Source organism: Citrus sinensis, chromosome 5 (assembly GCF_022201045.2).
Source record: "Citrus sinensis cultivar Valencia sweet orange chromosome 5, DVS_A1.0, whole genome shotgun sequence".
NCBI classification, from domain to species: Eukaryota; Viridiplantae; Streptophyta; class Magnoliopsida; order Sapindales; family Rutaceae; genus Citrus; species Citrus sinensis.
In genome coordinates, this window is record NC_068560.1 from 9,491,602 (window position 1) to 9,505,337 (window position 13,736).

At 35.0% G+C, this 13,736-nt stretch overlaps 1 protein-coding gene across 1 annotated transcript; it reads left to right on the top strand.

Annotated features, from left to right (window-relative positions):
- The first annotated feature begins 261 nt into the window (after positions 1-261).
- On the top strand, positions 262-678 carry LOC127902236 (uncharacterized). The gene has a single exon (XM_052441072.1). It carries the CDS (start codon positions 262-264, stop codon positions 676-678), a length of 417 nt encoding a protein of 138 aa, XP_052297032.1.
- Positions 679-13,736: the final 13,058 nt, after the last annotated feature.

Sequence of the window (13,736 nt, forward strand, 5' to 3'; positions counted from 1 at the left end):
TATAAATATGTCTTAACCCAACCGTGTCCTCCAGTTCCAGTGGAAGATGCTCATACAAATCAAATGAGGCTTTATGAGAAATGGCAAAAGGCTAATGAAATGGTAAAATGCCACATTTTAGCCTCGATTTCTAATATTCTACAGACCAAAGATCAGAACTTAGAGACTGCCACTGAAATAATGGATAGTCTCCAACAGATGTTCGGGTAGAGTACTCGTTCCGCGAGACAAGCAGCGCTGAAAGGAATTATGAACAGTAAAATGGGGAAGGGCACAAGAGTTCGTGATCATGTCCTCAAAATGATGGACTGTTTGAATGAGGTTGAGATTCAGGGAGCACAAATCGATGATAACTCAAAGATTGACATGGTGTTAGAATCTCTGCCAGAAACATTCAAGGAGTTTAAGGTCAATTATAACATGAACAAAAAAAACATTACCTTAACTAAATTGATGAACGAACTTCATTCGGCTGAAGAGATCTATCGTGCTGAGAAATCTCTGGGAAGCATAAATATTGCTGAAAAAGGTTCTTCTTCTAAACCTAAGCCGAAAGGCAAAGGTAAGAAGAAAGCTGGGAAAAAGAGACCGTTTACCAAGCAAGATGGCAAGTCGAAATTAAATACTTCAAGTGTGAACAGAAAGGTCATTGGAAAAAGGATTGCCCTAAGATTGTGAAATCAGGTATGGGAAATCGTTTTGTAATTGAGGCATGTTTAGTTCAGAACTCTATTGACACTTGGGTGTTGGATTTAGGAGCAACTAATCATATCTGTAATTCACTTTATTGGTTTCAGGAAACCAGGAAAATAAGCGAAGAAAGCGTCAAGCTACATTTAGGGACATGACAGTTCGTGTCAGCAGTGAAGACTGGATCTGTTTTATTATCTTTTAATAATAAGACTTTAGTTTTGAATAATTGTCTTTATGTTCCAGACATTAAGAGGAATTTAATTTCAGTAGCTTGTTTGTCAAAGTAAGGGTACACTGTAAATTTTGGATCCTCTGTTTTTATTTTTTATAATAAGAGACTTATTTGTTCTGGTACATTGGAAGATAATTTATATCATTTAAGTCCAATGATTCATTCTATGCATGACATAGTGATCAATAATTATGAGCATACACATTTATCTAAGAAAAGAAATATTTCTTCCAACCAATATTACCTCTGGCATTTACGCTTGGGTCATATAAACCAAAATAGGATACATAGAATGATCAAAGATGAGCTCTTGGGTCCATTAGAAAATGAATCATTGCCACTCTGTGAATCATGTTTAGAAGGAAAAATGACCAAAAGGTCATTCTCGGCCAAAAGAGTACGTGCAACAGTACCACTTGAATTGGTACATACAGATGTATGTGGACCAATCAATATACAAGCTCGAGGAGGTTATGAGTATTTCATCACTTTCACTGATGATTACTTAAGATACAGTTATGTTTATCTGATGCGTCACAAATCTGAAGCTCTTAAGAAATTCAAAGATTATAGGGCTGAGACAGAAAAGCAATTAGATAAGAACATAAAGAAACTTCGATCTAATCAAGGTGGTGAATTTCTCTCAAGAGATTTCAAAGAGTATCTGGTTGAAAATGAGATTATATCTCAGTTGACTGCCCCGGGAACACCACAACAAAATGGGTTAGCTGAAAGGAGAAATAGAATTCTTTTTGATATGGTGAGATCTATGCTTAGTTATTCGTCATTACCAATCTCTTTTTGGGGACTAGCACTGGAAACTGTAGTTTACCTCTTGAACTTAGTTCCATCTAAGTCAGTGCCTAAAACCCCAATAGAATTATGGTCAGGTCGTAGACCAAGTTTACGACATGTCCGTATTTGGGGATCACTAGCACATGTGCTGAAACCAAAGGCAGATAAAATGGATTCACATTCTGAGGTTTGTATATTTATGGGGTATCCTAAAGGAACAAGGGAATGTTTATTTTATAGTCCTCAAGATAGGAAAGTGATCGTGAGCACACATTTCACTTCCCTTAATAAAGACTATATGAATAACTTCAAACCTAAGAGTAAGGTAATACTTGAAGAACTGTCAGGTGATCAGGTTGATGCTCAGCTTTCAACACTTGTTACAGAACAGGAAGAACAACAACAACCAGCTGATCAACACAGGATTATCCCTGAACAACCATCACTTTTAGAACTTCGTCATAGTGGGAGGGTAACTAGGTTACCTGCGAGATACATGTTATTGGGAGAAACCTATACGGCTATCTCAGATGAACATGTATAAGATCCTACTAGCTACAACGAAGCTATAATAGATAGAGATGTTGAATTTTGGAAAAAGACCATGAACCAAGAAATGGAATCTATGTACTCCAATAAAGTCTGGGAACTTGTAGAGGCACCAAATGAGGTAAAACCTATAGGGTGCAAACGGATCTACAAGAGAAAAAGAGGAGTAGACGGAAAGGTGGAAATATTTAAAGCAAGATTAGTAGCCAAAGGGTTTACTTAGAAAGAGGGAATTGATTATAAGGAAACCTTTTCTCCAGTTGCTATGCTTAAATCCATTAAGATTCTGCTCTCCATTACTGCAGTGCTAGATTATAAAATTTGGCAAATGGATGTCAAGACTGCCTTTCTTAATGGGCATCTTGAAGAAGACATCTACATGTAGCAACCAGATGGATTCATACAAAAAGGATCAATCACCTAAAACATCTGAAAAGATATAGAGAATGAGACGAGTTCCCTATGCAGAAGATGTGGGAAGTCTCATGTATGTCATGCTTTGCACTAGGCCAGACATCTGTTTTGCAGTAGGGATGGTTAGTAGATATCAATCTAATCCTGGACCTGAACACTGGACTGCGGTCAAGCATATAATAAAGTATATGAAAAGAACTAAAAATTATATGCTTGTGTATTCTGGTGATGAACTCATTCCAATGGGTTATATTGATTTTGACTTTATGTCAAATAAGGATTCCAGAAAATCAACTTCCGGCTATGTGTTTACATTGGGAAATGGAGCTATTAGTTGGAGGAGTGTGAAAAAATCTTGTATCGCAGACTCCACAACTGAAGCTGAATATGTGGCTGCATCCGAAGCCGTAAAAGAAACTGTATGGCTCCGCAAGTTCCTACAAGATCTTGAGGTGGTACCTGCTGTAACTGCACCCCTTAAACTATTTTACGATAATAGTGGTGCGGTAGCCCAATTTAAGGAACCAATGAACCACAAGAAACAAAAACATATGGAGAGGAAGTATCATCTTATAAGGGATATAGTGCAGAGAAGTGATGTAGAGGTTACTCAGATTGCGGCACAGCAAAACTTGGTAGATCCTTTTACTAAGGCCATACCTGGGAAACCTTTTAACTTGCACTTAGAATCCATGGGCATGCGTGAGATGCCAAATATGCTTTGAGAGCTAGTGGGAGATTGTTAGGAAAATATGCTCTTTAAAAGCATATGTGTTTATTTAATTGTAATAAATAATTTTTCTGATTAATATAATAAATGAGGTATTTTATTCAAATATCTTAATTGCATTAATATTTTGATTAAAATCCATTTAATCATATTATATGTATTTATGTGATCACTATGTGGATTCACAGAAGACATAAATACAAGTTATCTTATGATTAAATAAATTTAGTTCGCAGTTGATAAATAAAGTTGGGCACTTTATTTAAGTATAAACTGTAATGAATTCATTGAAAGATTTATCTTAATCATGTATGAATTTATTGATGTAGTACAACTACATTGAACATGATCACATATGAGATTTAATTAACCTTGAAATAACTGTCAGACTTATTAAATCTCATAGGCATTGATTTTATTGTAATCTTAATCTTGAGTTAGTTATGATTTCATGATTGTAATTGTTATTCCATTTGAGTTACCAATGGGCACGACACACAACTGTGGTCAAGATTACCCGGTATCTTGGTGGGAGGAATTATGAGTATTGGAGTTATAGATTAACAATATAGAATTTGTATAGCACATCTCTTGATGAGTTTTCGTCACTTGATCATAGAATTCTCTGGCCAGAGTGTGTCAACATATTTAGTCTGTTGACAATTATCATTAGAGAAAACTAGTAAGTATCAAGGAATAAGATGTAAGTAAATCGATTAGACAGTTGAGATATCGATTTAATTAACGATGTGGTACAAAAAATTATGCAGTAAAGAAATCGATGTGGCTTAGGACGAATTATTATTCGAGCATACAATTATGGAGGTCAGTTCCAATCTTTTAGTAGAGTAGATTTGAAATTAAATAATTGGGCTAGTTTAATTATAAACCTAATTATTGATAAGTGCATATTTTTCATATATTTTGTTATTAATTTCTCCGTCTTTTTCTTGTTTTGATCTTAAATATTCTAGTTATTTTAGTTAATTTTTAATTGAATAGGGAATTAATTAATATACATATTTTACCCTTTTATTATATATTTACTAGTTATTTTATTTCTTATTTTTAATTAATTGTATTATTTTATTGAATAGAGAATTAATTGGAGATTGTGGATTAAAAAAAGGCATGAAGAAATTCAAATTGAGAAGGAATAAAGATTAAATTGGAAGACAAAAATACAGTCCAGAATCGATAGAACCGAGTGGAAGAAATCAAAGCAATTAATCCAATTGAGAAATGTTGAATAATTAAAAGATTTAATTTTTCCAATTGGCAATTGGAGTGCACGTGCATGGCATTGCAAAAGTGGAAAGCAATTTAAACGGGCCCGCAATTGACTTTCAAAAGTTGGAATTAATGGTTTTTTGTGGTGTTAAATTGGAAAAGGATTTCAATTAGAATTGAAAAAGGATTTCTTTAGACTTGTTGGAGAAGAATTCGGTCAACTAGCATTATAAAAGGAGAGCTGCCAGAGAGCGAGAAAGAGGTGTGCAGACGCAATTCGGGCAAAGGAAAATCAACAGCCGCAAGGAGAAGAAAAAAATCAGCAGCTGGAATTAAGTTAAAGCAAAGGCAGCCGCTTGAATTAATCTCCATGATTGGTTTTGTCAATTCTCTTATTCCCAATTCAATTATGTTAGGCTAAATTTTTATTTGGTTGAGGGTGAATTCAAAACCCTAAACATGCTATGCAATTAAATTTAAATTCTATCATTCAATTTATTTAATTGAGATTGTTTATACTCTTCTATAATTAATGTTCATGGTTTATTCTTGTTTTATTTGAGTGGCCAATTAGATAGGACTTGAATAAATTTTATTGCTAGATTAAAATTCTTGATCTGTAATTGTCTTGATATTTTAATCATTAGTAGCAGGTTGGAATTAGTGATTTCAATTGAAGAACATAACCTAGGTTAAATAATCCAAGCTTGTGTGTTTATTGCCTAAATCAACCTAATATCTTTCTCTGTTTAATGCTTCCATTATCTTAAATTTAAAGAGCTTGTTTTAAATTATTTAATGGTTAGAGATTAGGTGAAGAGCTTGTTTTACCTAACAACACACTAAGGAAAGATTGAGACTAACAGGCTTATTATTGTCTACGGTTGATAGTTTCAATATAAATTGATAATAGAATTGATATATTATGTGCATGTGTGGTGGTGGCGAATGATCCTTTAACCAAAGTTTTCATCATTATTATTTCTTTCTCTTTTAATTAGAGTTTTTATTAAATTCTTGTTCGTAGTTTAAATTTCTTTACTTCTTACTATTTAGTTAAAAATTCATAAACCCCCTTTTTATTAGAGGTGGGCATTTTACCAGATCCGACCCGACCCGACTCGATAAATTTCGGGTTCGGGTTGGATCGGGTCGAGATCGAAACCCGATCGGTTTGAAATTTACAAACCCGATCGGGTTGTGATCGGATCGGGTCAAACCCGACCCGATCCGAATACCCGATCGGGTTCTAAAAAAAAAAAAAAAACGTAAGCTAACAGTCTAAGTGTCTAACACTGCATACACACAGAGCAATGGTTTCACTTTCAAACTTTCAATCACTTAAGTTAACACTAACAGTAGCAGCAAACTTGCAATAAACAAATTTAAGAAGAACTGAAGAAGATGTTTAACACTTTAACAGTTTAAGCCACAGGCCCACAGTCAATGAGTCAACACTCAACGGCAACTACACAAGTCACACACATACGCTGCTCGCTCGGCTGCTGCACAACACACACACACATAACTTGTCACAAGCTACACAGCACACAGCCACACAGCCCACACACACATACGCCGCTGCACACACACATACGCCGCTGCACACACACAACACAACTACACAAGTCACAAGCTGAAGCTGCACACTTGCACAGCACACACACAGAATGACAGAACAAAACAAGACAGAACAGAACACACACGAGCTGCATAGCACACACACACGCTGCATAGCCACTCAAGTCTCAACAATTCACTCGCAAACCTAACACACACTCATACACACGCTGTCAGCCACAACTCACAAGTTCAAACAACTAAACAAACACAAACAACTTAACAATAGAACAAGGCAGCCGCAACCCGCAAGTCTGCAACCACCAACCAGCCACCACAAGACGGATCTGTTGCTGCCAACTGCTAAAGAAATCACGATCTGTTGCTACCAAGTGAAGTCGCAACCAGCCGTGAGCCGTCCGCATCTCCGCAATCTGCTGCCAAGTGAAATCCCGTCCGTCCAGCCGTGAGCCGTGGCCACCGATCTACTGCTTGAAGGCCGAATCCTCTCCACCCGAACCCGATTTTGAAGCTTTCCGGTTTCCACCTTCCATTTTGAAGTTTCAAGCTTCAAGCTTCAAGCCTTCAAGCCTTCAACTTTATTGAAGTTCCCAAGTCATTTCAGACTTTTAATTTTCCTTCAGTTCAACTTCACGCCTCACGGTATATAAGTATATAACTATATATACACTATATAATTAATTAATTATATATGTGCTAAATAATTTATTACTTTATTATGTAATTGAGTAATTGTTTAATGGTTATTATTTAATTGTTGTAATTAACTAATTATGTATTTATAAATATTAGTAATAAAATCAAGGAAATTTTGTTAATTATTGAGCTCATCAGAAATTATTTTTTGGTCATATATAAAAAGGAATTGAATATTGATGATTGGTGATTTGGTGGGTTTTGTTTTTATTTAATTTATTATTAATTTTTTATCGTTGGCTCTCTTTAGTGAATTAGACTATAACAAATTAACAATCAAGCACAAAGAATATATGAAAATGGTGTAAGTTTTTATTTGGAAATTGTGCTTTGGACTTTGTAAGTTTGTATTAATTTTAACTTTTATTAAGTTTAGAACTTTGGATTTTGTTGATTGAGCAAATAATAGTCCTAATTCTACCCTCTAAGTCCAAGCCAATAGGCAAATAATCCTATTATAGCTTTTTAACTTTATTCATTTGAATTAATAACATTTTCTTTTCTTTTTTTCAGTTGAAAATTAGTAAAAATGACTACAATTAAGAAAAATGTCTTAAAACTTTCATAAAAAACGACAATAATAGGAAAAAAAAAGAGATCAAAATTGTATTAACCGAATTTGATCCGAATTGACCCGAATTGACCTGATTTAAACCGACCCGAACTGACCCGAATTGACCCGAACTGACCCGATTTCAACCGACCCGAATTGACCCGAACTGACCCGAATTGACTCGAACTCAATCCTACTCGTTTTAAATCCAACCCGAATATAACCCAAATTAATGACCCGACCCGAACTACGTTCGGGTCAGTTCGGGTCGGGTCATTAATTCGGGTTATGTTCGGATTGTTCCTTGTCTAACCCGAAACCCGATCGGGTTGACCCGAACCCGATTTTGCCCACCCCTACTTTTTATTTATAATTGCATTTTCTTTAGTTAGATTAATTTATATTATTATTACTATTATTATTACTACTATTATTTTATTTTAAATCTTACTTTAGAGTTGATAATAAATATAACTACATAGTCTTTGTGGGATCAATCCTTACTCGCTTTGTACTAATTATTTATATTAGTGGTAAGGTTTTAAATTTGGTGCACCTTAACGACACTACCAATTATTATGGTCACTATTGTTTGTTCCCAAATGATCTCTAGGTTAGCTCATTTAATTGACTGCGCCACTACTGAATTAATAAGTAAGATAACTAATTATTTGGGTTAAAAGCCTAAATATATTATTTAGTGAGCGGCTCCATGTAATGTACTTGTGTCTAAGGAGCCTTGTGTTATTTTACAAGGTGGGCCCTTATGACAAGAAAGAAGTAACGTTACTTTTGGTTTATTATTTTTAATTTAAATCAAACTTGATTTAATATAATAAAATAATATTAAAAAAATAGAGCCTAGGGTTTCCACTAGATAGAGATATAAAAGGGCTTATACTCTTCCAAAAGAAGGTGGAGCAGCTACTTTATACAGATCAGATAAAAAGATTTTTCTCTCTAATTTTGAGAGAAAAATTTTCTCGTGCTAGTTGTTTTAGTGGTGATAAAGGCATCCACACATCAAGTGCAAATAAAACCTAAGTCATAACCTGGAAAATCATTGGTGACAGTTCTTGATCTAACAAGTGTGGTGGTGACAAATCGTGATCTAACAGGCGTGGTGGTGACGGATCGTAATCTAGGAGCCTAGTTTCACTTCAGCGGAAAAAGCAAAGATTGTTCATCTTCTCAGATTTTCAAGGTACGATTTTTAGATTACGAATTCTTATATATTGTATAAGATCGACCCTAAAAAGTTTTTTTTTATTTAAAAAACTGATTTTTCTCCAACATCTTCTTCATCCTCCATATCCGCCCGGTCAACCAAGAACTTACCATCAGGGGGATCTCCAATTGAATTGGAGAGTTGGACTAAATCGTCCATGTTCGGATTAGCCAACATGGGCTCACTAGGATTGGTACCAACATGAAGGTTAATAGTGTTCGTTTCAGGGAGGAAAGAGATGGCAAAGTGGTTCGCAGGATTGAGTTTTGTGGGTACAACGGTTGGCTTTGGGAGATTAGACAAAAGATGTGGATGGTTTGCATGGTTTGCATGGGCCTTGGTTTTATTACGTAGGAAGCCAGGGGAGTGCATGTGTTTTGAGCTAGAGGCTATAGGATGGTGGACCATAGGAAGGCCATGTTTGGAGGTGTCCTCACGTGGATGGTTAGAGAAGCGGGTCGAGCTTTTTGTTTTCTTTTGTTTATTATTGGAAGGGAAAGGCCGGTTACTTTCTTCGTGAGTTGGCATATGGATACTCTTGGTAACCAAAGATTCCTTATTCAAGCCATGGTTAGAAATCTCATCATCAACGCTAGCTAGGACATCGAAGCGTGATTACTTTCCAAAATACTCCCGCTGATCACGTTCAGAATCCCAGGTGAGCTCTTTTGCCTTTTCTACACGAGACCTGCCTTTTCTAGCCACAACCATCCAGGGACCAAATGTAACGCCCACTTTTATTTATTTATTTTTTTCCTCTTTTTCCCTTATTAAATTGAGTAGGATAGTTATTATTGAATATTTGTGTGAGAGTAAAATTTATCAAATTGCTTTAAATAAGTTACGTAAGTTGTTAGTTTTTATTAAAAAAAATTAATAATTATCAAATATTTAAGAGGAAGCCATCTTTTTAAGCCGTCTTTTATTTTTTTACACTGTTACAAACCCTAGAAAAAAAAAAGAGAGAAACATAAGTCTTTGGAGCAGGAAAAGAAAGTTTTATAACTTCTTTTCTTAGTGTTTGCCTTAAGGTATTAAGTATTTCTTTGACTTTTATGATTTATTTTTATAAATTGTTTGCCTTTAATTACTTGTAGTATGATTTGGGTAATATATGTGTATTTGTAATGTTGTGATGATATGAATAGTCTCTATTCCTTGCTTGAAATCGTTTTCTTTACTTAGAATCAAATAAATATGCTTACATATCATGGAACTAGACATCATAAGCTTTCCATTGATAGGTTTTGTGTTGAAATCATCTGAGTATGCAAATTGTTATGGGTTTTCGAAGTTGGGTTACTAGTTCTGGAAAATTCTGATTTTAAGCAGTGGTTCTCAATTCTAGAAATTTTTCTATAAAGTTACACATCCTTAAAAAGTATGGCGATTTTTGTATCAACAGATCTATGTCTCCTATGCTTGCATGTTTAATTTCGTAGTTTTATTCTTTATGGTTAAATTATTAAAAATCATAACATGTGGCTGCTGCAAATCTAGAAACTGTTTTCCAGAATTGCAGAAGCTGAAACATGTAACAGTTAGGCTAATTTATGAATATTACATGCCATGTTAGGATTTTACAATGAAATTCTGTTTTCAAATCTGGAATTTTCTGGACAGGTTAGATGTTCTCGGAAAATAAAACGTTTTAAAATAGTTTCAGGAGTCCAAAAATTATGAATTTTAATTATATGCTTTCTGAATGTGTCTTCTGTAATTAGAAAAAAAAAAAGAAACATATTATTTCGATTACTAAAGAATATTTTATGAATTTCCTAAGTGGTAAAGGTTTGTTTTGGTCAATGCTGGGCAGTTTTGTTACTTTGGTGAAAGGTCAATATTCTGACTCGATTTTGACTTGTGCTGATCTTTGTGAAATATTGTATGCAATGCTATGCATGTTCACAGTGCCTTTGTAAATTTTCGTGGTTTTCGGACATGTGTATATTTTATTAAAAATCAGCATGTGCAAGATACTCATACTTATGTCTAGATTATGAATAAGTATTGAGCTAGTATAAGTGGCTATGAATTAAGGATGATTCAAATTATGTTTAAGGTTCGAGATGATATTGATAAAGATATTTTTGTGATGATTATAGGATATGGGTGAGCTCGTTGGTTTGTTCTTAAGGTATTGAGTTGATTGTTGCGGATCGAGGTAAGTAGATTCATGCATGATGTGCTTTATAATAAATGTGATTTATGTCATATGAATTATGTTTAAATGGAGATTTTTACAAAATTGATTTCTAAAATATTTAAATGAATTTTGTAAAATAAAAACACTTTTAAATGAATTTATAAAAATGTGTTTTAAAATGAATTTTTCTTAAGAAATTAGTTTTCTTAAACAAAATGTTTTCTTAAAGAATTTTCTAAAAGAATTAAATGATCAAAGAAATGTTCTTAAATGTTTTATAAGACTTTAAATGCTATTTATGAAAGGATGTAAGGTGGATTCAAAAATGTTTTGGCTCATAGTCCATCGTAATGTATACAATGCAAATGTTATGATGTTATGTAATGTTATGGCCAGCTTGCTGGTATGATGATGATCTTGTGCACAAGGATATTATGAACAATGCGGGGTATAGTACCCTGAATGAGGAATAATGTGGGGTATAACACCCTAAATTATGAATGATGAATGATGAATGATGATGACTACGAGGCATGAGCTACCAAATGTTTATATTTTAAAGTTTTTTTTATGAATGTTTTAATGTTTTTAATGTTTTTACATGAATCCACCCCTTATGCTAAATGAAGATGTTGTTATAAAATGTTTAAAGGTATACGACAAAGGTTTTTAAATATTGTGCATGGATTTGGTGACCGAGTTGACGACTCACCCCTCGTCTTTAATATTTTGCAGATTGATTAGAAATGTGGCTTGGGTGCTTAGATGGAGAATTTTTCTTAGTGGATCTTTGGAGTTGCTTTAAAGATTAAATTTGGCTAGACTTTTTATTTTGAATTAGAGATTTTTCTTTGGAGGCTTTATTTTACATGTTTTATGTAAGGATTCAGTTGAAGTATTAATAATGATTGTCTATCTTGAGATTTATTAATAAGAATAAATGATATGAGGTTTCATTCCAATTTTACCCTTGTGTTTTCATGGGTAATTTTTGGGGTGTTACACCAAACCTAGGCAAATTCCCATATCCCTCCCCGACGTCCTGCATCGGTGATTCTGTTGTGAAACAAACCCTTTGATGTCGAATTAATCTTGCCCCCTAGATCTAATTCAGACTCCAAGATTAAGAACCAAATCAACACAAGTCATAACACTCACCAGATCAAAGAATAACAACACAAAAAATAAATAATACAAAACAATTTAAGTGGTTCAGCACCTGTTACAGTGCCTACATCCACTGGAGAAAACAAACTCAGGGAGCCACTTTATTAAGCTTCAAAGGTTACAGAGATGATAAGCCCAATACAGAGAACACTCAAAAAAGTTCCACTCTCTCTAAGGCTTCCTTATCACTCTCAATTCGATAGATCTAGATGAAATCATAACCAACATATATATCAGCTGCTACTGGCGTTACAGATCTAGAAGATTCCCTCCAAAACTAACAAACTTAACTGCTTGACCACGAGCCTTTCACGTGCAACTTAAAGCCTTCCTTAAACGACGATAAGGCATGCCGTTTAAGCTTTAAAACAAGCTTATGTTAGTCACGTGAGAGTTTAATGATCTTGGACGACAGCACCAAGTTGTCGGTTCTGGATCCATGACCAATTGAAACAACATGTCACTTGACTTTCCAAACCTCTAAACGACAAATCGTTTACCCAGTTTGAGTTCATTTCAACAGATTCGTTAGCTCCGTCCAGATGTGGCTGGTTTCCTAAGGCATGATCTTCTTCCGTTCGATTAGGGCAGATGTCCTTGCTATGGCCATATTTACCACATAGGAAGGAAATATTAGGGAGTCCTTCATATTCCACCTTCTGTAGCTTGCCATCCAGTAAAAATTGAGAAATTAAGGGCTTGTTCGGATCAATTTCAACAGCAAGACGAGCAAATTTGCCTCTGGATGCGGATTCAGTGTTGTAATCAATTTTAGAAACTCTCCCGAAAATTTCTCCCAACATTCGGGAGAATTTTCGTATTGTAGTAATGTAGGGCCATGCCTGGTAAGCGGATTCAGGCTATAACATATTCAATCACTGCTGCCGAACTATCAAAATGGGGAGTCCATTGCTTCACTGTTAGATAGTGCCCCAGAATAATCCAAGGGCCTTGCGTCAAAGCGAACTCCACATCCCTCTCTGTTCTGAAACGAACAAGATAATAATCATTTTCAAGGTCAATTACAGAAAACCCTTGGGTCGAGCTCCAGATGGCTTCCAAGCTGTTGCACAGCGTCCGGTAAACTATGCGACGACCCCAAAGCTTGAACACCACCGTGTATTGCCATGGTTTCATTAGTTGAGCATGTACTTTCTGTGAAAAAGAAACGGAGTGAAAGGAAAGAGGCTGCACACTCAAAAACTACATCTTCCAGTTCAACTACCAAATCTTCCCCGCTATCAAAAAACACTCCTTCATCCACCCTTGTGTTGACATCAGTTTATCACGAAAGGAAGGAGGCTGAGGATTGTCACCATCTTCCCCTTAAGCCTTAAATCTTGCTTTCTTTGTGGAACGATCGTCAGCCATAGGTGGATTAGGGTTTTTCTCCATTTCAATTTTTCCTCACATTAGGAACTCTTTTTTTTTTTTAATTGGTTATATTTACTTTTTGATTCTTGTAACTTTTTTCTTTAAGTGCCACCGCTCTAATTTCTATCCTCATTTAACAGACTGCGGGTTGCGTTTGTCACTGTTAGCTGCACATTGCCATTTTTCGTGAGTATGATTTGCCGTATGCATGGATACTGAAAGTATCCCTTGTGCTAAAAATGCTATGAACCATCCTTGAATAATCAAGTATAACTGCATGCAGAACAAATTCAGCCGTTCTCATGTTTTAGCTAGCAAATAATTATCTTGTAGGAATTAGAATGAGCC